General features: G+C 33.2%; 4 protein-coding genes across 4 annotated transcripts; all 4 read left to right on the top strand.

The window, feature by feature from the left end:
• Nucleotides 1-3,257: 3,257 nt before the first annotated feature.
• Nucleotides 3,258-3,536, top strand: LOTGIDRAFT_143975 (hypothetical protein; the record flags this gene model as incomplete). The annotated part of the gene is made up of 1 exon (XM_009054477.1): nucleotides 3,258-3,536. A coding segment is annotated over one exon (279 nt), but the record flags the coding sequence as incomplete, so codon positions are not given.
• A 1,923-nt stretch (nucleotides 3,537-5,459) lies between these two features.
• LOTGIDRAFT_227013 (hypothetical protein) lies at nucleotides 5,460-7,362 on the top strand (the record flags this gene model as incomplete). The annotated part of the gene is made up of 2 exons (XM_009054478.1): nucleotides 5,460-5,607; nucleotides 6,126-7,362. A coding segment is annotated over exon 2 (1,191 nt), but the record flags the coding sequence as incomplete, so codon positions are not given.
• Nucleotides 7,363-12,768: 5,406 nt separating this feature from the next.
• LOTGIDRAFT_99569 (hypothetical protein) lies at nucleotides 12,769-13,443 on the top strand (the record flags this gene model as incomplete). Its single annotated transcript, XM_009054479.1, has 2 exons — nucleotides 12,769-12,887; nucleotides 13,248-13,443. Coding segments are annotated over 2 exons (315 nt in total), but the record flags the coding sequence as incomplete, so codon positions are not given.
• Nucleotides 13,444-15,352: 1,909 nt separating this feature from the next.
• Nucleotides 15,353-21,786, top strand: LOTGIDRAFT_202114 (hypothetical protein). Its single transcript, XM_009054480.1, has 10 exons — nucleotides 15,353-15,384; nucleotides 16,117-16,216; nucleotides 16,966-17,046; nucleotides 17,256-17,297; nucleotides 17,565-17,606; nucleotides 18,880-18,982; nucleotides 20,308-20,441; nucleotides 20,804-20,905; nucleotides 21,245-21,301; nucleotides 21,585-21,786. The coding sequence occupies exons 1-10, from the start codon at nucleotides 15,371-15,373 to the stop codon at nucleotides 21,711-21,713; spliced, it is 804 nt and encodes a 267-aa protein (XP_009052728.1). The 5' UTR covers nucleotides 15,353-15,370; the 3' UTR covers nucleotides 21,714-21,786.
• The last annotated feature ends 1,089 nt before the right edge of the window (nucleotides 21,787-22,875 follow it).

Raw genomic sequence — 22,875 nt, forward strand, 5'->3', positions numbered from 1 at the left:
ATTTATACTGTTACTTTACTGTTGTGAACAGTTTTGGATATTGAGACGCCATGTTAAATTTCAAAATGACGACCATAAAAAACCCTTTAATTTTTGGTATTTCTGAATCTATGTCAGCCATAAACCCGTTCTTTGTGTCTAATTGTACATTTTGGGAGTCCAGGAATAAAATGATTCGCGTTTCAAGTATCTCCAACTGCTGCAAGTCAGACCTACTCAAGCCATAGAAGAGCTAGCTATCAAGAACGCAGATGCACCTGTCATACTTTATTACTTCAGATGCTGAAGCCAGGTAGCATCAGGATATTGATCTCGTTCTGAACTATTGTGGGATCAATACGAAAGAAGGAATCCCAGCCCCACCCTTGAAGACATTCCCACCTTAGCAGGAGACCGACATCCGAATGATGGTACATGCAGCAGAATGATGCCATGGGGTGTAGACATACTTATCTGTACAGTGGATGTTGCCATTCTGATCATTGCATTAGCATAAAAGCGACAGCAACAAACGCATGAACTTTGGTTTGCGTTCGTGATAGGAAGCATTTGGCGCTACATAGCATGTGAGGGGCATTGCTGCATATCTAGAACCTGATAATTCAAACAGAATGTGATACAGTATTTGCAACTTGTCAGTATCACTGACCTGTCTACCAAATGTTCCATTGCAAAGGAGTGGAAGTTTTATTTGCTCATTTTGAGGACATTGTTTACAGTCTCGGCTGCTGTTACATTCAATAAGCATTGCACCAGCAGGACAGTACTATAATCTTGAAAATGGTTCTCCATCCCCATCAAAACACTACCTGACGCAGAAGTGATTTGAAAGACATGTATTTGTGGTATCACTCTCCTGGGCGGTTTTGATGTCAAGACTAACAAAATATCAGGTTAATCACCTATATTTTACTTTATTGCCATCTTGAAATTCAATATGGCGACAGTTGTAACCACTCATTGGAAGATTCCTTTCTTCAAGATGTACAAGAACAGGATTATAGCTGACCTAGACCCAGAATTATTGACATATATATCTTTGATAGTCGCCATTTTGAAATTCAACATGGCGGCAGTGAAGCTACTTGAAACTTAAATCATTGCATTCCTTGACCACCAAAATGTAAAATTATGAATGGGTTTACAATTAAGGACCGGCTTATAGCCGACATAGTTCCAGAAATGACTTCATCGACAATTATAGATTATTATATCACCATTTTTGAATATCAACATGGTGGCAGTTTTAGTTACTTGAAACCCAAATCATTGTATTCCTCGACGCCCAAAATACAATTAGACACCAAGAACGAGTTTATAGCTGACATAGATCCAGAAATATCGACATTTACAGATTTTTGATGGTCCCCTTTTTATACGCCCACATGGAAATGTGGACGTATATTGCCGTCGCCCCTGTCCGTCGGTCCGTCAACATTTCTTGTGAACACAATAGAGACTACAGTTTTCGACTGATTTTAATGAAATTGGTGTGATCATTATTGATGAGATCTTGATCAAGATTGAATTTGACGATCTTTCGATGAACGGTTTTTGAGTTAATGCCCTTGAGGAAAAACGCGTCAAAATTTTTTTTGAACACAATAGAGACTACAGGTTTAAACTGATTTTAATGAAATTTGGTGTGATCATTTATACTGATGAGATCTTGGTCAAGTTTAAATTTGATGATTTTCGATGAACGGTTTTTGAGTTATTGCCCTTGACATAGGAAAAACGCGTCAAATCTTTTTTGTGAATACAATAGAGACCACAGTTTTCAACTGATTTTAATGAAATTAGGTGTGATCATTTATATTGAGATCTTGGACAAATTCAAATTTGATGATATTTCGATGAAAGGCATGACTTAGGAAACTGCGTCAAAATTTGTTTGTGAACACATTAGAGACTACAGTTTTCAATTGATTTTAATGAAACATGGTTTGATCATGTATATTGATGAGATGATTTGATGTATTTGGGTTATTGATATTGATCTTTAAAAAATTGGTGGAATATCTCAGCATAAATAACTGTCAGTAAATATATATATCATTGAACTATTAAAATTTCTTTAATATGAGAAAATACTTTAATCACTAATGACTGTTTTATCATTTCTGACAGCTGCCAGTGGGCGTAAGTTACCTTGCCTGGCAAACTATCTTTGAAATTCAATATGGTCGTAGTTGTAACCACTTGAAACTTAAACCATTGGATTCCTTATGCTACAGGCTGTGATCCCTGAACGTAAAGTCATAAATGGAAAAACGCACGTCTTCATTAGCCCAATTAGATACAACAGAGTATGATTCCATTCATTTAATTTTTCCGTAGCACAGCGGAATTGCAGGGACGAAAACCGTGCGAGTGTCACTTTCAGTGTGACATTTATTCGTTTGTAAAGAGGTTTTCTAAATGTACGTGTATCCGGGACATTGATAGCACCAAATTGCACCATTCCAATTTTCAAGCAAACGCCGCGGTTCTGCAATTGCACTAAAACTAAGTATTTGATGAAGTCACTTAAGTATTGTGAAAGGAGCATATTTTGCAATAGTGACGTCATCAAATATTTATATTTTGAGGAATTACAGGAACCACTGGCGTATTGAAAATTTGAATGGTGCAAATTGATGCTATCAGTGTCCCTGATACGCATAAAAAATTTCGAAAACCTCTTAACAATCCCTTTAAGAATAGGCCTACACAATGACATGGCAATGTTTTAAACAGTTGTTTGACGTATGTAGGCCTTTAGTGTACTGTGGATTATAAATAGATTGTAGACTGTGTATAGCTATATGTATACTGTGTTTGCTTGAATAATAAACTACTTTCAGTAGGTTTACCATACTCCAATATGCAGGTAAGACAGAACGAATAAAAGGTTGCTCTATTCCAGGTTAAAATAACTCTAATAGGCTAAGTGTATGTACTCAGAATGGTGTATTTTTTTGACCTTGTCTGGAAAGCTCGGATGTCGACAGTGTATCTAGTTTGCCATCCTTTAAGGCAGTCAGCGCGACCTTTAACTAAACAACTTTAAACCTTGTATAAAATCAAGTTTTTACATTTAATTTCAGATTCATGAACATTTCATAGAATCTAAACCGAACAGATCTGATTTCTTTCAGATTGAATTTAAATGCGTGGACCTTATAATGAGTGACATTCATTTTAAGGAGCGTTACCAAAAGTTGCTTAAAAAACTACTGGTCATTCTTTCTTCCTAAAAGTTATTTATTTTTCAGATGGAAATCAAATTAAAGGATGATGGCTATTCTGATGATCTGATTACGACATTGAACACTTTCCGTAAACGAGGCGAATTTTGCGACCTTACTTTGAAAGTTGGCAACGAGAAAGTATTTGCATCAAGAGTAATCTTAGCTGCTAATAGTCAATATTTTCGATCCATGTTCTCTGGAGGTTTTTGTGAGTCTTCGTCGCCTACAACCGAGATCGATTTAACTGGTATTGCTACAAGTATTTCAATTGTTGAACATTGTATCGATTCATTGTATTCCGGGAGGATAATACTCACTAATGAAACTATCATAGATATATTTATCCTTGCTTCTTACTTAACGTTGGATAATATTTTTGACTGTTGTAAGTACTTTGCCTTGAAAACGTTGCATCTTGATATGGTGTTCGATTATTTTCATTTAACAAGACGGATACAAATAATAGAATTGTCTCAGTTAGTAACTGCTATTTTAAAATCTCGATTTCACGATGTATTTGCTTTTGCCTTAGATGATAATATTGGTATATCAGATAGTACTATCAAAGAGCTACATTCACAGGGGGTATTCCAGTTTTGCACTTGTGAGAGTTTGAGTCACTTTTTGGACAAGAATAATGTACCTGTCGAGATAAAGAATTCTGTTCTTATGTCGTCTGTAGACAAAAATGTAAACATACCAGATAGTCCAGAGAGACCATGTCTTTTGGTCATTGCTGAACAAGATAAAGAACGAGATGATAATGCACCAACTTTTGTATTACCAGAATCTGTTTCACAAAATGATATTTCATGCGGTTATCCGGATTGCAAAAAGATTGATTTGGCAATTTATGATGTATCACGTAGAATATGGTTAGATTTAGGCCAAGCAACATTACCGTGTGGTTTAAAACATTTAAAATACTGGAAATCTGTTGATGTTGGAAGCAATATCTACTTTATAAACAAAGAGATTAATTTCGGATTGAAAATGTGCTTGAAAAAGCTCACCTGGTCTACATTTAGTATTGAACTTATATTGGAAAGTGCAAAAGATCCCATCAAGTGTATGGAACTTGTGGAGCTAAATGGAACTCTGTATATACTAGTAATAACTAGTACACTCTCAAACACCAGTCATATGTGGATTAAGAGATTGAAATATTTCAAAATGACTGGAGATATTTCGTTCACGTTAGTATATGAAGACATTAGACATTGTCATGACGAATTAGAATTGCATTTACTCGGTAAAACAGATTCTAAAGCATTTTTTTGTGAAAGTGGTCCTTATGTTCCATTGATGTCCAAAAATATGCCGGGAATTTCTATAGAAGAATGTTACCATTTCGACTCTAGTACTGAAGAAAGTGAGTATTACAACCCACCCATTAATATAACAGTGCCAGCGTTTATTGTAACAGAAAATAGCGAGGATGATATTTATATTGTAAATAATACCACACTGAAGTACAGATGTGATAATACTGATCGATTTTGGAACAAAGTTCAATCCTTAGAGTCGGATTCTCAAATAAGTGATGATTTTCCACATGTATCTGAGCTTAAGGCAAATATTCCGTCATTGTGGGACGATGTGGACCCTCTGTCAGCCGAAAATCAGACGAATCAGTTCGAATTAGACGAATTTAATGTCAATACTTCTTATACGTTTAGAAATAATACTTTGTGGATATCTGGCTCTCAGATGAAGCTATGTAATTATTTGGTTGAAATGACAATGGAAAATGGACAGTTCGTGAAAACACGCCACCCACCACCTCCTTTTCTGAAATGTTCGTATTTTGATGTGTGTAATATCAAATCTACGATACTGACAACTCTAAAACAAGCGTCATTTCAAAACCGTTTTTAAAGGTTTGGAGTGTCATGATTTTATTCAATGCAGACTATTGATCAATAATTTGTAATTTATCAAAATCTTACAATGATGGGTTTATGTTGTTGAATAAAGCTGGTGACAGCCAGTAGGCCTAGTGTGGATATGAATATAATTAAGAGATATGGGCTATTACTTCATTTGAATCGTGCAAGCTCATCCTCAATTTTGGATTGTTTTTTTTTTACGATAGAATTAAAATGTGTCGAACGAAATTCTTGTGTACTATTAGGCCTATATACATAAAAATGACATTTTCGTCATCGATAACCTTATTGGTACAAAGTGAGTCTCAATGTCTAATCTAATCCGTACCGTTTTTAACTACATATGAAAACATCCGGTAATCATTGCCAGGTCATGATTTCCATGCGTGAATTAGATCAAGGCTCATTATCGCTCAAATTTGAAGATATTTAATATGAACAGGGTAGATAACATCATATTAATAGCAACTGAGAATCTATACACGGTTAGTATAACGACGAATTCCGTCATTACTGCGAATTTGATATTTCTTACGGTCCAGAAGTAAACGGATTGAATGTGACTTATGAATATCTTCTGTTTGTTATTCAAATCTCCAAATTGTTACTTGTAGACTTGTTTATATTTAAAAGTTAGTTCATTATTGCATATCACTCATCGAACATCAAACGTATAGTTCGAAATTAATCAAGATTGCCCAGAGATGTGGCTACTTTTTGTCAAATACCTTTACCATTACATTGATTTAAATCTGGTAATTTCACCGTTTCTGAACTAACATTCAAAATACTGGATGATATGAGAGTTATTTATGGTGCATTATTAAGATTAAACTCCGCCTGCAGCTACGGTCTTCCAATGTGGTTTTGGAACTTCTTGCAAATGCGTGGTCTCTTAAATTTTACTTTAAGGTAATGCTATGATGTTGCTCTGAAAGTCTCTTTAAAAGCAGCGATGGCTCATTTTGAGTCTATTACCGTACTACACATTTCTATATTGCAGGCACAGTTAGTTTGATGGATATCAACAAGACAAGCTCTGTGTAATAATGGGAGTGAAAGGATTAACTACATTTGTTGATAATAATCCATCTTTATTAAAAGATTATCAGTTATATTCGTGTAAAGTCATATTTGATGGCAATAATTTATATCATTTTCTTTACCACAGATATAACATTAGACAGCAATTTAACGGCGATTATTTTAATTACGCGAAGAAAGTCAAACAGGTTTTTGTAAATTTGAGAAAATGTGGTATAGTTCCTTGTGTTGTTTTCGATGGTGGGTATAATACAGATGACAAAAAGCATCAAACTGTTTTGGAAAGAGCTCGAGATCGTCTTCGAATATCTGGTAAAAATTCGTTCAGAGGATCTAAAAATCTTCTGCCAATATTGTCCTACGAAACATTTAGAACTGTATTAGACGATTTAGGAGTCATACACGTAACTTGCGATTATGAAGCTGATGAACATATCGCTATATTAGCTAATAAGTGGAATTGCCCTGTCATCAGTAATGATAGTGATTTCTATGTATATAATATTAAAGCCGGCTTCTTCCCCATGGATTATGTCGATTTTCGCATTAAGCAAAAATTTACAAAAGACGCCACAACCGGTAACAAACGAAATCAGTTATATATATTGGTACAAAAATACCACCATCAGCATTACTTTGACGTTTTTGGCAAATTCAATCCGTCTTTAATTCCCTTGTTAGCAACTGTCTTAGGAAATGATTTTGTAAATGGCAAGGTATTTTCATATTTTATGAAAAAGTTTAAAAAACCAGATACCAAAAAGTCTAAGATATCAAATAAGCGGTCAAAAGCACATTCTTTAATCTCCTGGCTTAAGAGTTGTGCGTCAACTGAAGATGCTATTCAGCAAATCTTAGACCATTTTCCTCCTGAAAGACAATCATTTCTAGAGAAAATCATACACGATTCCATTCATTCTTACACCAAAATAGATTCAGACCAAACATTCTTGGAGAAATATTTAGAATCCGAGTTTGATATTAACTCAGTGATGTTAAATGATTATTTTGGAAATGGTTTGCCGGAGTGGATGATGAGAAGCTTATTGAAAGCCGAATTATCGCCATTTATTCAGAATGCTCTTGTCTTGCGTCGTGTGATTCTTCAGTGTCAAGTAGAAGATTTGAGAAAAGCGTCTTCACATGAAATATCCAAACCTATAAGACGTGTGATTTATGGTATATTATTTAACTCCAAACTGGATAAAGAAAATATCAAAGAGAACCGTGACTGTCAAGTGGAAGAATACGACCGCAAGACTCGGGAGTTTGGCAGAACATACACCTTACCAATTACTCACCTACCAAATTTTGGACACGTTTTAAGTGTAATCGGCTTGCCCGTGGTTACTATAGAGAAACGACGTGAATTGATCATGAATGTTTTTGAAGCACCATTTGATTTTATATCGAAGTTTTCACCTTCATTGCAACTTTTGGCTTCCGTTATTGCGTATTGGGCAAAATATGCTGGTATACCTAAATATCATTTAGCTGCCTTCATTTTAAATGTGATTATGTTACATATAACTCACTTTTGTATGGGTAGAAGTAAAGAAGCTGATGACAAACTTGAAACAGAAAAAGATCTGTGTGAAGATAGTGGTAGATCCTTCCGTCGTGTTCACGACGATTATGATGATGAAGAAGTGAAAGCATTAGAAGTCTTAAAAAGGCTCTCTCTTAACGATACTGCGATACAATGTGAAAGGGTCGATTTGGAATTAACATTTCAAACAATTCCATTTTCAATACTATCTGGAATTAGGTGCAGGTTGTCTAAGGACATCAATAATCTACCAAGTATAACATGGAAATATGAATGGCCTCCACGTCTTTCACATTGTTACTCCCAGTTACAATCACTGTTACTTTATACAATCAATTTAAATCAACTGCTACTGTGCCCGTTTCTTGATCCAGTGATTCCCAAATCTTATGATGGCTCGATGTTGTATCTTATCAGTAAGGCTATGCAATCAAAACAAAATTATTTACTATATGCTTTTAAGATGCTTGGTGGTAACTTTGAGTTGTGTAAATTGTATCAAAATCTGTTAGATACTGTATGCACAGCTGTTGGTGAAGAAGTCTTTATCGAAACCTATAGCATGAAACGTCGCCGTAAAAAGGATGAAAAAAATAAATATGAACGATGCACCACTATTGATGTTTCCGAGATCTCTTCTGAATCATCGTGCGACAGTGAACGTTCCTATGAGAATAAATCTGATATTTCTGATATGTCTGTAGATTGTGAAATATCTAATAGATTTTGTTTATTATGATATCAAAGTGTATTTTTCATCATGATATGATAATATATAACAATATAAGACGTCTGGCAGGTGTTTTTCTTTGCATTATATATATAAATGAATATTTGACCCGCATTAGAAGTCTTAAAAAGGCTTCCTCTTAATGATACTGCGATACACAAATACGGCGTATTTAGACTACAATAATTGCACCATGTTAAGTGAATGACTTGTGACTTTGAATATGCGTGTAAAGCATACATGTTATATCAATGGAAAGCTCAGCTTAGCATTGTGATTCTGAGATATATAGCACTGCAAAAGTGCAAATTTGACCATATTTAGACCCATATAAAACCGGAATATGTGTTTTGACACCAAAGGTCAAAAGGTCATAAGAAGGTCAAGGTCAGCTATTATGAAGCTCATCAACGGTCAAGGTCACGTGATATGAAGCTTCAAATTTCGAAAAAATTGAACCGAAAATTGCAAAAAAGCATAAACAAAATTCAAAAATCGGCTTCATAGAGTTTTCTTCGGTCCGTCGGTCCGTCCGTCCACAATTTCTCGTAAACACTCTACAAGGCACAATTCTTGACTGATTTCGACGAAACTTGGTATGGTTGTTTGTATTAACTATGAGTTATTGCCCTTGTTATTGAAACGCTCGTAAACACTCTAGGGGGTGCAATTCATGGCGGATATTGATGAAACTTGGTATGAGTGTTCGTTATCGCCCTAGGATAAACCCTATCGAAAATCAGAAAAATATTTAGTATGAGTTATTGCCCTTGTTCTTGAAAACGCGTTCAATTTTAGCTTGTAAACACTCTAGAAGGCATAATTCTTGATGGATTTTGACGAAACTTTGTGTGAGTGTTTGTAATCACCAAAGGATAAACCCTATCGACAATCAGAAAAATATTTAGTATGAGTTATTGCCCTTGTTCTTGAAAACGCGTTCAATTTTATAGCTTGTAAACACTCTAGAAGGCATAATTCTTGACGGACTTTGACGAAACTTGTTGTGAGTGTTTGTAATCACCCAAGGATAAACCCTATCGAAAATTAGAAAAATTGAAAAATATTTAGTATTAGTTATTGCCCTTGTTCTTGAAAACGCGTTCAATTTTTAGCACGTAATCACTTTGATGAAACTTTGTGAATGTTCGTAATCACCCAAGGATGAACCCTATTGAAAATCAGAAGAATGGAAAAAAAATTTAGTGTGAGTTATTGCCCTTGTTCTTGAAACCGCTTTCAAATTTAGCTCTTAAACACTAAAAGGCATGATTCTTTCTGGATTTTGACAAAACTTGGTGTTATTATTCAGTCCTGAAGATTGAATATTTGCCTTCTAGAGTTTTCATGAGCTAAAGATTGAACACGTTTTCAAGAACTTGGACAATAACTCGTACACAATATTATTCAGTGTTGTGCTAAAGAGTTCAAAAGAAGTGTATGACTGAAGGTTGAATATTTCATACTGGTGATTGTTACTGTACTGCTAAATATTTATGTTCAAAATCAAAGCTGCCAGTGGGCGTATATTACCTTGCCTGGCAAGCTATCTTTTAAGTCATAACGTTATCTACTTATAAGTATCAAGTTTCAGCTTTAGTCACCTTCATACATAGCGAGTGGTTGCAAGATACGCCCACTTACCTCATACAATTTCAGTATGTCAAGGGCAGTCACCAATCTGTGTCAAATCGAAAGTTGATTTCTCGCAAACCGGAAGTGATGTAAAATTTGTTTTCTGTTGTGATCGGTTTTAGCACCTGAAATTTCAAATCAATCGGACGCATAGCCGAGAAAATTTTGTCACAATTTGCAAAATTCGTCTAAAAAGTATGTGCTATGATTTAAAAAACTGATGACATACGATCATTCTTGCGAAATTTTAAAACTGAAAACCCGAGCAAATCGCTCCAAGTTTGCGCCTTGAAAATTATCTACTTTTTGCCATAGAGGTAATAATAAATATTATATTAACTCTGTGCTTTTTGCACGTTTTGCAATGTGCAACTATCCTTTTTACAAAAATGTTCCAATTTATATTCACTAGTTACTGACTCTACAGGTTTTTTTCTAGGACTACGAGATAGAAAAAAGGAAAAGGTACAGTGGCGTAACCTATTTTCGTGCATATAAGGATTCAACACCGAATTTCGTCTAAGTTAAAAAAACGGAAATTTTTTAAAATGTCTTAGATGGTTCCTCAGATACTCTACAAAATAATTAAAATTGTTTTGTTTCGATTTTCTTTATGAACCCTTCACTTTGACCCATATTTCATGAGATCGGAACTCGGCAACGGCGGCAGAATGCGTCACCTATTTTCGTGTACAATGTTTGATCTATAAATAAGTCGAGAAAAACACGTTGCATGGATACCGGGTGGTAAAATTAACTTCTCTTAGTATTTATCTTTAATATCAATTATTCATATTATAAATAATGACAATTCCTTCAAAGAACCACCATTTAAAAAAGAAATAGTGACTGACAAAATAAGATACGTAGCGTGATTTATTGCTAAAAGTCACTGAAACAACATAAGAATATGACCCACTTTGTGTTCCATAGAAATTTTCTGCTGACATCATTCGTTGGACTACATTCTAGCAGACGACACATGGAATTCCGATTACCGCCTGGGATTATAAGGAAATAAAAAATGGTGACGTTTGGTAATAACTTAAATCCGCCATGCATTTTGTATTTGTCAAAGTATACATTAATACATTTTACCTTGCTTGAAACTACTGGATTCATTCTACTAGCTGATATTGTAGAGATAACACATGTTTATCAAAACAAGCAAATGCGGAGGTTACGCGAGGTCGCACATGTAAATTATTAATTATTTCCGGAAATGCACGAAAAATATGTTAGCACGAAATTAGGTTACTTGACTGTATATGTAGCCTTGTTAATTTGAAGTTATCTCCCTTTTTATCTCTCCATTTAAGGCCTGTTAATCGAGTTGCATTATTTCATAACGTGAAAAGCAAAAAAAATATAGGACACATATCAAACTAAACCATGTAGATTGCATAGCTGTGCACTGTGTCAGCTCGTGTTTGTATCCCAAGCACAAGAATGTTTGTCCACAAATTTTCTAGAGTGTCTTTTACGACGGGTAATTGTTTTTTTTCATGCGTTCGTTTTTGTTGTACAAATACAAGTTTTGGTTTGGCCACTTTGTCTTTATTATTAATATTACTGCTTCCACAAGCGCAAGCCTAATTCATGCTGTATCAACGTACGTATTTGGCATGTTTTACTTTTGAAAGGATTAAAACCAGGTTTACAGCATACTTACCACTTTGTTTTTTAAATGCCATTTGTTCTATATATATATTCAAGCCCAACAAGATTTGTGTTCAGAAAATGAAGGCTTTTAATTAGTTGACCTGTAGACTGTAGTCTGTAGGTAGCATGTAGTGGCTATAGCTATTGAACTCTCAATTCAGGATGCTTTATATTAATTATAGTATGTAATCATAATTATGGTTTAGTCATCTCGGTTATTATGAATATCATCATACAATATAACATTCACATCTTAATAAGGATAATAACTACAAGCTATATATTGCCATTCTTATCCTGGTAAGCCTGCTATTATTTAGTAGAGTGTTTTGGTAAAATTGGTACATGCAATTTCAAAGTTACTGTATACTGGTTGAAGATTTTGGCTTAATTTCATTTTCTTATTTTTTAGGCCTTAACAGTCATTTGGGCAACATAAAACAAGTCATAAGATGTATGTCATCTTTCAAAAATAAAGCTGTGCAACTAGAGGTAGATGACAAGGTATGCCCACAAGGTATACAAGGTGACAATGATGCCAACTTACAAATATGGTGGAAAACCTGTCATCGATATGGTTTAGAAAACTGTGACAATCAGCTAGAAAATATTCAAACTGGCAGAAAAACATTGAGTGATGTTCTAGAGGAGCAGAATGAATTGATTATACAAATAGCAGAAAGTTACAAGAAATCCAAACATACTCTTACTCTCTCAGATAGTACACAAGGAATTCAAGATACTACAGTTCTTCCAAGTCTTGATTCTCCCTGTCCACAAGGTGTTCAGGGTGATGATTGTGCCCAATTCAAACTTTGGCTTGAGAATTGCCACAGATTTGGTTTTGAAAACTGTAAAGATCAGTTGAATGACTCTATGGCTGGTAGAAAGAGTCTATCTGATATATTTAGAGCACAGGAACGTGTTATACAGTCAGTTGTCAAACAATATAAACAACAGAAGAGACATTATTCAACAGAAATACATGCAGACCAAACCAAAAAACAGATAGATAAAAAGATAGAAAAACTCAGTCAAAAACAACGCTTAAAACTGGCAGTGAAGGACTATGGTTCAACAGTTATAGTGTTTCATATTGGCATATCTTTGATGTCCTTGGGTGGTTTTTATTTGGCTGTTTCAAGGTAAGTTGCTTGTAGCTTTGAAAGAGAAATAACAAGAAATATAAGAGTTCGTCAATGCATAATTCTTTTAAGGAAACTCAATTTGACATTGATTTTTCAAGTGAAAACTTATTATCAAATATATTTTATTTTTTTCATATTCATGCCTGTCCATGATTTAAGCATGTATCTATCACATATTGCTGTCGCAAACCTGTTGACTTTATGCTTTAGGGTATAATTTTTGGGAGAAAAATGTATAGTGCACTTTCAGTGAACTTTTGAAGTGGTATGCCATGGAAAGGACTGGCAAGTTTTTTTTATTGTGATGATTCCTGATGTTTTGATGTCTACCATGTAATATTATGATTTATTTTTCAGTGGAATCGATATGGTTGGTATTTTAACTCGATTAGGAGTTGGTGAATCAATTCTACAGTCAAAGATGGTATCTGATGCTGGAACATTTGTCGTGGCTTATGCTGTTCATAAAATATTTGCACCTGTCAGAATAGCCATAACATTGACATCATCTCCATTTATAGTTCGCTATTTACGACAAATTGGAGTTCTTAAAGTTCCTAAACCTAAATAACCAAATACATTTATATGATCGACATACATGTACTGTCATAAAGTAAATAAATTGTAATGTATTCTATTAAGTATTACTTTTGAGAAATGTTCATCATGATAGAGTAGGAATCATGTCTCATTTGCTTACTCTCTGGCCATTATAGAAAGACCAATCGTACCTTAGTCTCAGAAACAGGATTAGTATTAAGTGTTCATGGCTCACCTTTGCGATTTGAGACTAAATCCATGTGTGTCCAGAATTATCAGTGTTCGAAAGTTAAAAAGACAACGCATCTTTTCTTGAAACTGTGCCGTGTATTATATAGAAAAGACGTACATTTTCGTGGATATAAGGATTCAACACCGAATTTCGTCAAAGTTAAAAAAACGAAAAAAGTTTTTTATGTCTTAGATGTTTCCTCAGATATTCTACAACATAATTAAAATTGGTTTATTTCGATTTTCTTTATGAATCCTTCACTTTGACCCATATTTCATGAGCAACCAACTCAGCAACCAACTCGGCAACGGCGGCAGAATGCGTCACCTATTTTCGTGTACAATGTTTGATACATAAATAAGTTGAGAAAAACACGTTGTATGGATACCGGGTGGTATAATTAACTTCTCTTAGTATTTATCTTCAATATCAATTCATTATAACAAGTGACAATTCCTTCAAAGAACCACGATTTAAAAAAAAATAGCGACTGACAAAATAAGATACGTAGCGTGATTTATTGCTAAAAATCACTGAAACAATATAAGAATATGGTCCACTTTGTGTTCCATAGAAATTTTCTGCTGACACGGAATCCGCTAATTGATCACGCTACTTCATTCGTTGGACTACATTCTAGCAGACGACACTTGGAATTCCGATTACAGCGTAGGATTATAAGGAAATTCGGCTGATCAAAAATTGAGACGTTTGGTGATAACTGAAATCCGCCATTTTGTATTTGTCAAAGTATACATTAATACATTTTACCTTGCTTGAAAGTACTGAATTCATTCTACTAGCTGATATTGTAGAGAAAACCCATGTTTATCAAAACAAACTAATGCGGAGGTCACGCAAGGTCGCTCATGTAAATTATTAATCGTTTCCGGAAATCCACGAATAATAGGTTTCCACGAAATTAGGTTACTTGTATATAGAAAGAGAACGTTAAATTCCTAATTTGAGGCATTTTTGTAGTAGGAGTTATACGATTTTCATACATTTCTAACATTTTTGAAGGCTGTTTGTATTCAAGACCTAAATAAACTCTTGAAACTTGCACTGTATCCCTTTCTTGTCTATTACGGTGGTTTGGAATAACAAGTTAAAAAAAGAGGTCCGAGTTTAATAAAGTAAGGCTGGTCTGAGTCTTACAAAAAGTGGTCAGAGTTGTCTTTTTTTCTAGACTAGTTCTCTTGCATAAAAACATTTTCTAAAAATATCTTGCAGTTATCGATTTCTTCATCCTAAACCTGCACCTACACTCCCTAAGACAATTTGTCAATTTGATTTAGTATCTCACGATGGGATCAAGATTAGCTTCCTAACCGATTCGGATTAGCTCAATGATCTCGACTACTCTTCAAGGCTAATGGAAGACAACTCTGATTTCACAAGGAAAAAATTGAAAAGATAGTGATTTATTTGGAAGAATAGAAAGTAGAATGATAAATATAGAATGTTGATGACAGATGGTTGTAATTTGTTCTGACAGTAGTTATTTAATAAGACCTGAAGCATGAACTCTCAATTTTCTTGGAGCCAAATTTATAAATCTAGAGACATTTTGCACAAATTGTCAAATAGATTTATCAAAGAAAACCACAATAAAACAAGACCTTCTAAATATTGGTATCAAGATGCTAAACTTTCATCGATTTCTACAAACAACACAAAGAAGGAAATTGATAATCAAGCCTACTGCATGGAAATTGTAAGGTGTGTAAGACTAATTTCATCATTTTGAATTCAAAAGTCAAACTCTAGAATGCTTTGTTGATTGCTTTCACCATAGAAACTACTATCTATGGTTCTTACACAGAAATAGTACACACAAACATAGTTCACAACCATTTTGAATCTCCTCCTCGACTTAATCATTTAAAAAAGCTTAAAAATCACTCTAAAGGTAAATGGTTTTAAATGTGATTTGACTGCTTTGTTGAAAGGTTGTAGCCTTTAAAGGGGCATTCTGCTTTTTTCCATTGGAGTGGTTTGGGGGTTAAATACATCAAACTACATGCCAGCATATAGAGGAAGATGCCCTTACTTCTTGTGAAAGTTTTAACTTGAAATATCCAAGCATAAAGTCACCAACAGCTACAAAAGTCTTAATTCAATTTGGTTACATAAGTATTTTTTACTGTAGGCCTACTAGCCGATATTTGATTATGAGAAATGAATTCTGATTGGACCACCAATGGTTAATAACCAATCAGGATCAATGTTACAAATGCATCTCCGAAACTGAAGAGATGTTGGTCCACAGCTCGAAATACACTATCCATAGGACATTCATATAATATCACACATTATAAGCCCAGTTTCCATATTGAAAAAAGATTGATAAACGTTGAAATGGTATTAGTTTATTGTACTTCTAAGATAAAACAAGAAAAATGAATAGATATTTTCCATCAAATGGTATTGTTATTCTCATGTTCCTTTCAGTAAAAGTGATCGTGAACATTATTTATGTAGTTTACTCTGGTATGGACTAGAGAGAAGGGCATCATTTGCTTTGAGGGCTTTTAATGTGGAATTAGCTCAGGTATAAATTGATTTTTTTGTACCTCTTACCTATTGTTTTATAAGTCAGCTAGGTCTTTAAATTTGCAATTGAAATATATATTCTGATTGATCAATGTTATATCTAAAGAAATAAGGGTGGGTGACTGTTTGAAACCCCCTATGACGCTTTATGAAAGAGAAAAATGCTGAAAACTATTTGTACACGTATCTTGTAAAAATCTTTTTTATTATTATTTTTTTTTAACTGCTATACATGGTTTTCATTCTTTGTAAATTTAAACCTTGTATAACAATTTGAGTACTTCTACCTATTCAACCAATAACTCATATTATAGTATAGTATACAAGGTTTTTCGTTTTCATCCGCAGAAAAAGGAACATAGGACCTCTTATAATATAATATTTTACAATGTTTTAAATCTGGCTGTTTATATACAAGTTACGTAATTGGTGGTTTTGGGGTTTTTTACAATCAAGCTGAAAATAAGAGGTTTTGATCACAAGATCCAAGCTTTTATGAGCTTTCGAACAGGTCAAAATGACCAATTATAGCATATACGAGGTTTCAAGCAGTTACCCACGATACAGATTTCATTATGTTATATATTCACACTGGCATCTGCAAAAAGATAAGAATTTCCATTATTGCTTACCGGTTCTTGGTATGTACATTTGTTTCATGCATCGATATGTGAACAGGTTATCTAAGTTTTGTTCCATTTCAATATTGATAGCTAATCTTGAATCCTTTAAGTTGTTTTATGTTAGGTTAGAGATGTGGTCTCTGAGAAACAGATAGGAATAATGAGGTTAAAGTTTTGGAATGATACTCTTGAAAATATTTATAAGGTAAATATATGATGCCTGGGTTTTGTAAATGATGTTTATTATTTTACTGGTATTGTGGTACAATGCAGAGTGTCATTAGTAATTCCTGTGATTTCAATTTTTAATTCTATTGTATGATTCAATAATAAATTTATCTGTAATAACTTTACTGATATTTCTCTTTTTCATACAACAATTTTTCATTACATTGTATCTTTCCTTTATTATAGGGCACTCCACGAGAAACACCAGTCTCTTTGGAACTAAGTGGGGTAATTATGTATTTTACAGTCATTGATACAGAACAATAAAAAAATACATGTTGTGTTTCTGAGAAATTGACACTCAGTTTGTGTGGAAATTTTAATCATTTCACAATGCATGATTCTTCATTAGCTCAAATTAGTTTCAAAAGAATATTATATTTTAATTTTATTTTGTTTTCTCTTTTATCATGATGCACATGACAATAAGCTCTTTTATTACACTGTTAATGCTTAAAAAACCTTGTTGACTTTTTTTACATATGCCTTTTTCAGGCAGTTCATCATTTCAAATTAATAAATATGATAGAAGCTAGGGTAAGAAGATTTAATCATTTAAAATGTATATTATATATATGCCATGTCAATCATACTGGTAGTTGATTTTAAACTTTTTTGGCTAAGAAACATGTCATACATATCATAATATACAACAAATTTTACGGAAGCCCTACGTTTACTAAAAAACAAAATCTTGAAGTTTTCATAGTATTTTATACCATCAATCTGTGAGGTCTATAATAGGCCTATATAACATAGATATCGTTTCATATTTTTTTTTTATAATTGGTAGATTATCATGCGCGAGTAGATGCCCAATTCTTATATAAACTCAAACTTCATTTCATAAAATCGTTTTGTAATTTTACTGTAGCCTGTAAACATTCATTTATTGCCTGCAAAACGGGCTTACTTATTGCGAGTCTTTCCATATCTGAAGAGTGTCAAAATGGAAGCGGCATATTCGGTGCAATACTTCATGAGGGTGTTACAGGAAAATTATTTAATGATCAGATATTTTAGATGTCATGAATTACACCTTTGGAAAAAATAACAATGCCAGTACATATTATTTACTAAATATTGCTTTCAGAACATCCTGATTTTTAATATGGTTTTACATGTATGATGTAGGCCTACCGGTACCATTTAATTTAGAGGGCTGGGATCATGCTTGCTTTGTTGTTTTTAAACATCATTTCAACTTGACAGTAATTTTGATTCAATCAATACTGTTCAGTATGACAATATTATATTTTTTTGGGCCCCTAAATTTGAAAAATCAGGCACTATTTCTAGATTTATTTTGCCTTGGTAGCCTATCCCTAATTATAGATTTGTTATTTTTTTCTGTGTCATGTAGGCCTATAATCAATTAAATTAATTTACAAGGCATATAGGCCTAAGGCTTATTTAAAAAGAATTAATTTGGAGTTTCAAATCACGAATTAACGCGCTTTGGAAAAATCTCTTGACTTTTCAACCAATCTCCAGATTTTTCAAGGCAAATCTCCAGATTTTTTTTCTTGACCTGTACACATGTATGCATATCCTTTAAATTTGTCTACTGATATTATGTATATCTAAATTTGAAAACGATTATCATTTATCATAGCATTCAAGCTTCTATATGTCGTTCAAATCTTATAGCATTGAAGTTGATAAATTTTTGACTAGGAACCTGTTGTCCTTTATAATGTTTAAAGCTACCCTCTGAGAGAAACCCACTATATATCTTTAATTTTAATCAGATTGATTTTTATCTAGAAATTCAAATTCAGTTGTTTTTGGTTCATTTTGTGTTAGATAGAGTGAACAGTTACAAGGTAAAAAATTTCAAACTATTCAAGATGTAGAAGATTATGGAGAAAAAACTATGTCTTCTTTAAATTACTTACATCTTCAAGTATTAGGTAACTATTTTATTATTGGCCCACATTATAATGTGGTCATTTCTGGCCGTCGCCCTGTCCAGCCGTCCATCTGTCCACAATTGGCTTGTGAACACAATTGAGACTACAGTTTTCATCCGATTGAAATTAAACTTGGTATGATCATTTATAATGATCAGATCTTGGACAATTTCGAATTTGACGATCTTTCGATGAACGGCTTTTGAGTTATTCCCTTGACTTATGAAAAACATGCCAAAATTTCTTTGTGAACACAATAGAGACTACATTTTTCATCCGATTGAAATAAAACCTGGTGTGATCATTTATAATGAGATCTTGGACAAGTTCGAAGTTGACAATCTTTCGATGAACGGTGTTTGAGTTATTGCACTTGACTTAGTAAAATGCATTAAAATTTGTTGGCTTGTAATTTTGTGTCTTTGTTTAAATCAACAATATCTTTTACAAATTACATTTTTAGTACAATTTGACACAGATTGGCGACCACCTTTGATATATCAGGGAAGTGGGCGTATCTTGCTAGGCAACCACTTGTCTTAAGGTGCGGGCATATAAAGGGTCTTTGTCAGAGATTTTTGTGTCAGCGATTAGAGTCTTGAGAAAATCTTGCATGTGCCTGTGCTTCCGCATCAAGTTTATCGCGGCCCTGGCAGGATATATAATATCAAACAAGTTTGATGATTGTCTCTGATAGTTTTATCATCCTCAAGACAGACTGTCATCATCCAATCAGATTCCATTCAGGTGGAAAATGACCGACTGGAGATTTTTGTCTCCTTGTATGCCCATGCCAGTCGTTGAAACTCAAGACAAGACTCTAATCGACGACAAAAGTCTCCGATCAAGACCTCTTGTGTGCCCACAGCTTTACATAGTTTACAGTTAGGACTACTGTATGTGATACTAAGGAGATAAAACATAGTGTCTCCAAATGTCTCTAAAAAAATAATTTAACCATAGAGACCAAATATTTGCTCAAGACTACAATGAAACTTCCTCAGAATTTGTGCATTAACTTCAGTTAATTAGTTAGTAATCTAAGTGAATGGTCACTATTTACATATATTCAACTCTCAAAGCAACCCCCCAAAATGGGGACAACTGCCTCTTTAAACATAAAAGAAATTAATTTATTTGTAGATAGGTTTTGATAATCTAATATTAATGTCATATTTCAGCTTTCAAAGAGACAAAGATGTGATTAAACTAAAACACGAAACTAAATAGATTATTTTCAGGTTGAACTTGTACCTGATGTGATTTTAAGAAATGGAAATGTAGAATAATTGTGTAATAATGTACCATGTAAATGTATGATTTAGGTATAGAGAATATACATGCTGACCATGCTGCTAGTCATATTGGAAAAGCACAAAGTTTAATAACATTATTAAGAGCCACACCATATCATGCTGGTAAAAGACAAGTTAATTTACCTACTGATTTATTAATTAAGGTAAGTAATTAATAGCCTAGGCCAGATTCAATCGTGCTTTTTTTCTGACTTAAGTCAAGCTAACATTTTTGATTGAGAGCTCTTTATCTTGAATAAAGCCATATCACTTCTCAACGGCTCAAACTAACTAAATAGCTATCAGGATCTTTGTCTTCCATGTAGAAGATATATTCTTAACTGTGTGGGCATTATTTTGGGGAGTAGTTTCTTTAATTTCATTGTATTTTCTGTCATTGTTTTGACGAAATGTTTGGTCTTAAGCATGTTTTCAGCAACAAGATAGTCATAAAATGAATGCTTAATTGGTTGATGTTGAACAATCAGATATAAGATTATCTAAACATTGTTAATTTATATTATAGAATAAAGTAAGTGAAGAGAGTATTATACGTGGTGTTAATGATCAAACAGTTAAAGATATTATTTATGACATAGCCTCTACAGCTCACCTTCATCTTAAACATGTAAGTATTTCAAAAGTTACACTGCTAACCCATATGTTATGACTGAAAATATGTACTTTATAACTTAAACAATCAAAACAATTACCTTAGAAACAGCTTAATCAGCATTTTAATTGAACAACATAATTCTAAAATGACAGCCTTCTAATGGAGTCAAAATATGTCAACAGTCTTAATTATATTCTAACATTGTTCATAAAGCTGATAAAGATAGTATATGAATATCAAAAACCTGGAATTGGTAATAATTTCACTGATAAAGAATTTCTGATCAGTGTGTAAGGATAGTATTGTACTGGCAATCTTTTTAACAATTAGTACATTCTTTTATCATTCTAGGCCAGAAGTTTTAAAAATCAAGTTCCCTCAAAATCACATTTAGCATTTTTATCAACAGTAAGTATCTTATGATCGAATTATTATTAACTTTTTAATGGATGGAGATAATAGAAAGTCTGTCTTGATAACTTGAAAATACTTTACGAAGGAACATTTTCCAGTAAAGTGAGGAAGGTAGATTTTCAAAAATACAAAATAAAACACTTATTAAACCAGGATACTTCTGTGCAAAAATGTGGTTGATTAGTTTGTTAGTTATTAGAATGTTGAAATCCTATTTCTTATTGTTGTTTTATGTTAAGCAGTAAGATGTTAATACATATTTTGTGATATGTTTCAGGTATCTTGTGAATGGTATTTAAAGACTTTGCAAAAAGCAGATTTTAATGTGTTTGATTCTAGTTTACAACAAAGAAACAATATGTTACCAATGAAATTATGGATTCAAAGTTTTAAGAAAACTTATTGAACAAAATGTGATATAATAATTTAGGACTGAATTTGATTTTTTTGTAGTAAATGCAATAAATAGATAATTTGATATCACATCTTCTGTGTACTTTCTAGTTTCTGTGAATATTATTCATGGTCACTGAATCTGAAATATTATTATTTGAATTATGTACCCATTGCTTTGGTGTGATGAGTCATACCTACCACGCCTGAACCTCTGACGCCGTCACATTCTTTTACAGATATTGGAAAATGAATAATATCACAAGTATAACAGTAGTTAACAAAAACCTAACATATCAGTAGACATTTAAAATCTTCATTCTGCATTTAAAGGGACAGTTAATGTTAATAATCAAAAATGTCATAAATTATACCAGAAAATGTTTCTAAATTATGCTATTCATCTATCTATCTACTTTATCAAAGTGAATTTGTTTGAAAGGGTAAATTAAAAATGGAGTGTACTTATGTTAATTAAGCAACATAAACTGGTGCTGGGCCTCTTAAAGACTCATTTTTAATTGAAAAATTCTAGAATACCTATTTAGGAGTAAGGAGACACTTTTCTCTACAATTATTTGTTTTGGTTTAATCCGTACAGTAATTTACTAACACCTACCAAATAGCAAAATGAACTTATAAACCTTCAACCTTTGAAATGGTTTAGGCAGGATATTTGTTACTTCAAACTTTCAGATAAGTCCAAACTTTCAGATAAGTCCAAACTTTCAGATAAGTGCAGGGACACATTTCTTAAGATTTTGGTGTATAGGTTCCATACATTTGAGCAAAACAAATTTTTGACCTACGAAAATATCATAATGGCCCTTTAAAATTGCAAAACCCAATCAGGCATATTTGATCAATGATATGGATAGTTCTTGCAAATTTTATGAATGCACAAGCCTGCTGGTCTGTTAAATTTGAACACAACTATATTGATTATAGAAATAGAAGCATTACAAATATTTGTTATGTTTTAAAATCATAATAAAAATTTCTGATGTTTCGTGTACACAGCATCATATGCACTTTCTTATACTCCGAGTTAAGGTTAATCATCATGAAGTAGATAATTATGGGAAGACTGCATTTCAATTTTCATTCTGCCTCAAAAATATTCATCGTATTCCGATAAGTTGTAGTCTTCTCCGAGAGGGAGACAACTCTTGTAA

Source organism: Lottia gigantea (genome assembly GCF_000327385.1).
Source record: "Lottia gigantea unplaced genomic scaffold LOTGIsca_219, whole genome shotgun sequence".
Taxonomy (NCBI): Eukaryota; Metazoa; Mollusca; class Gastropoda; family Lottiidae; genus Lottia; species Lottia gigantea.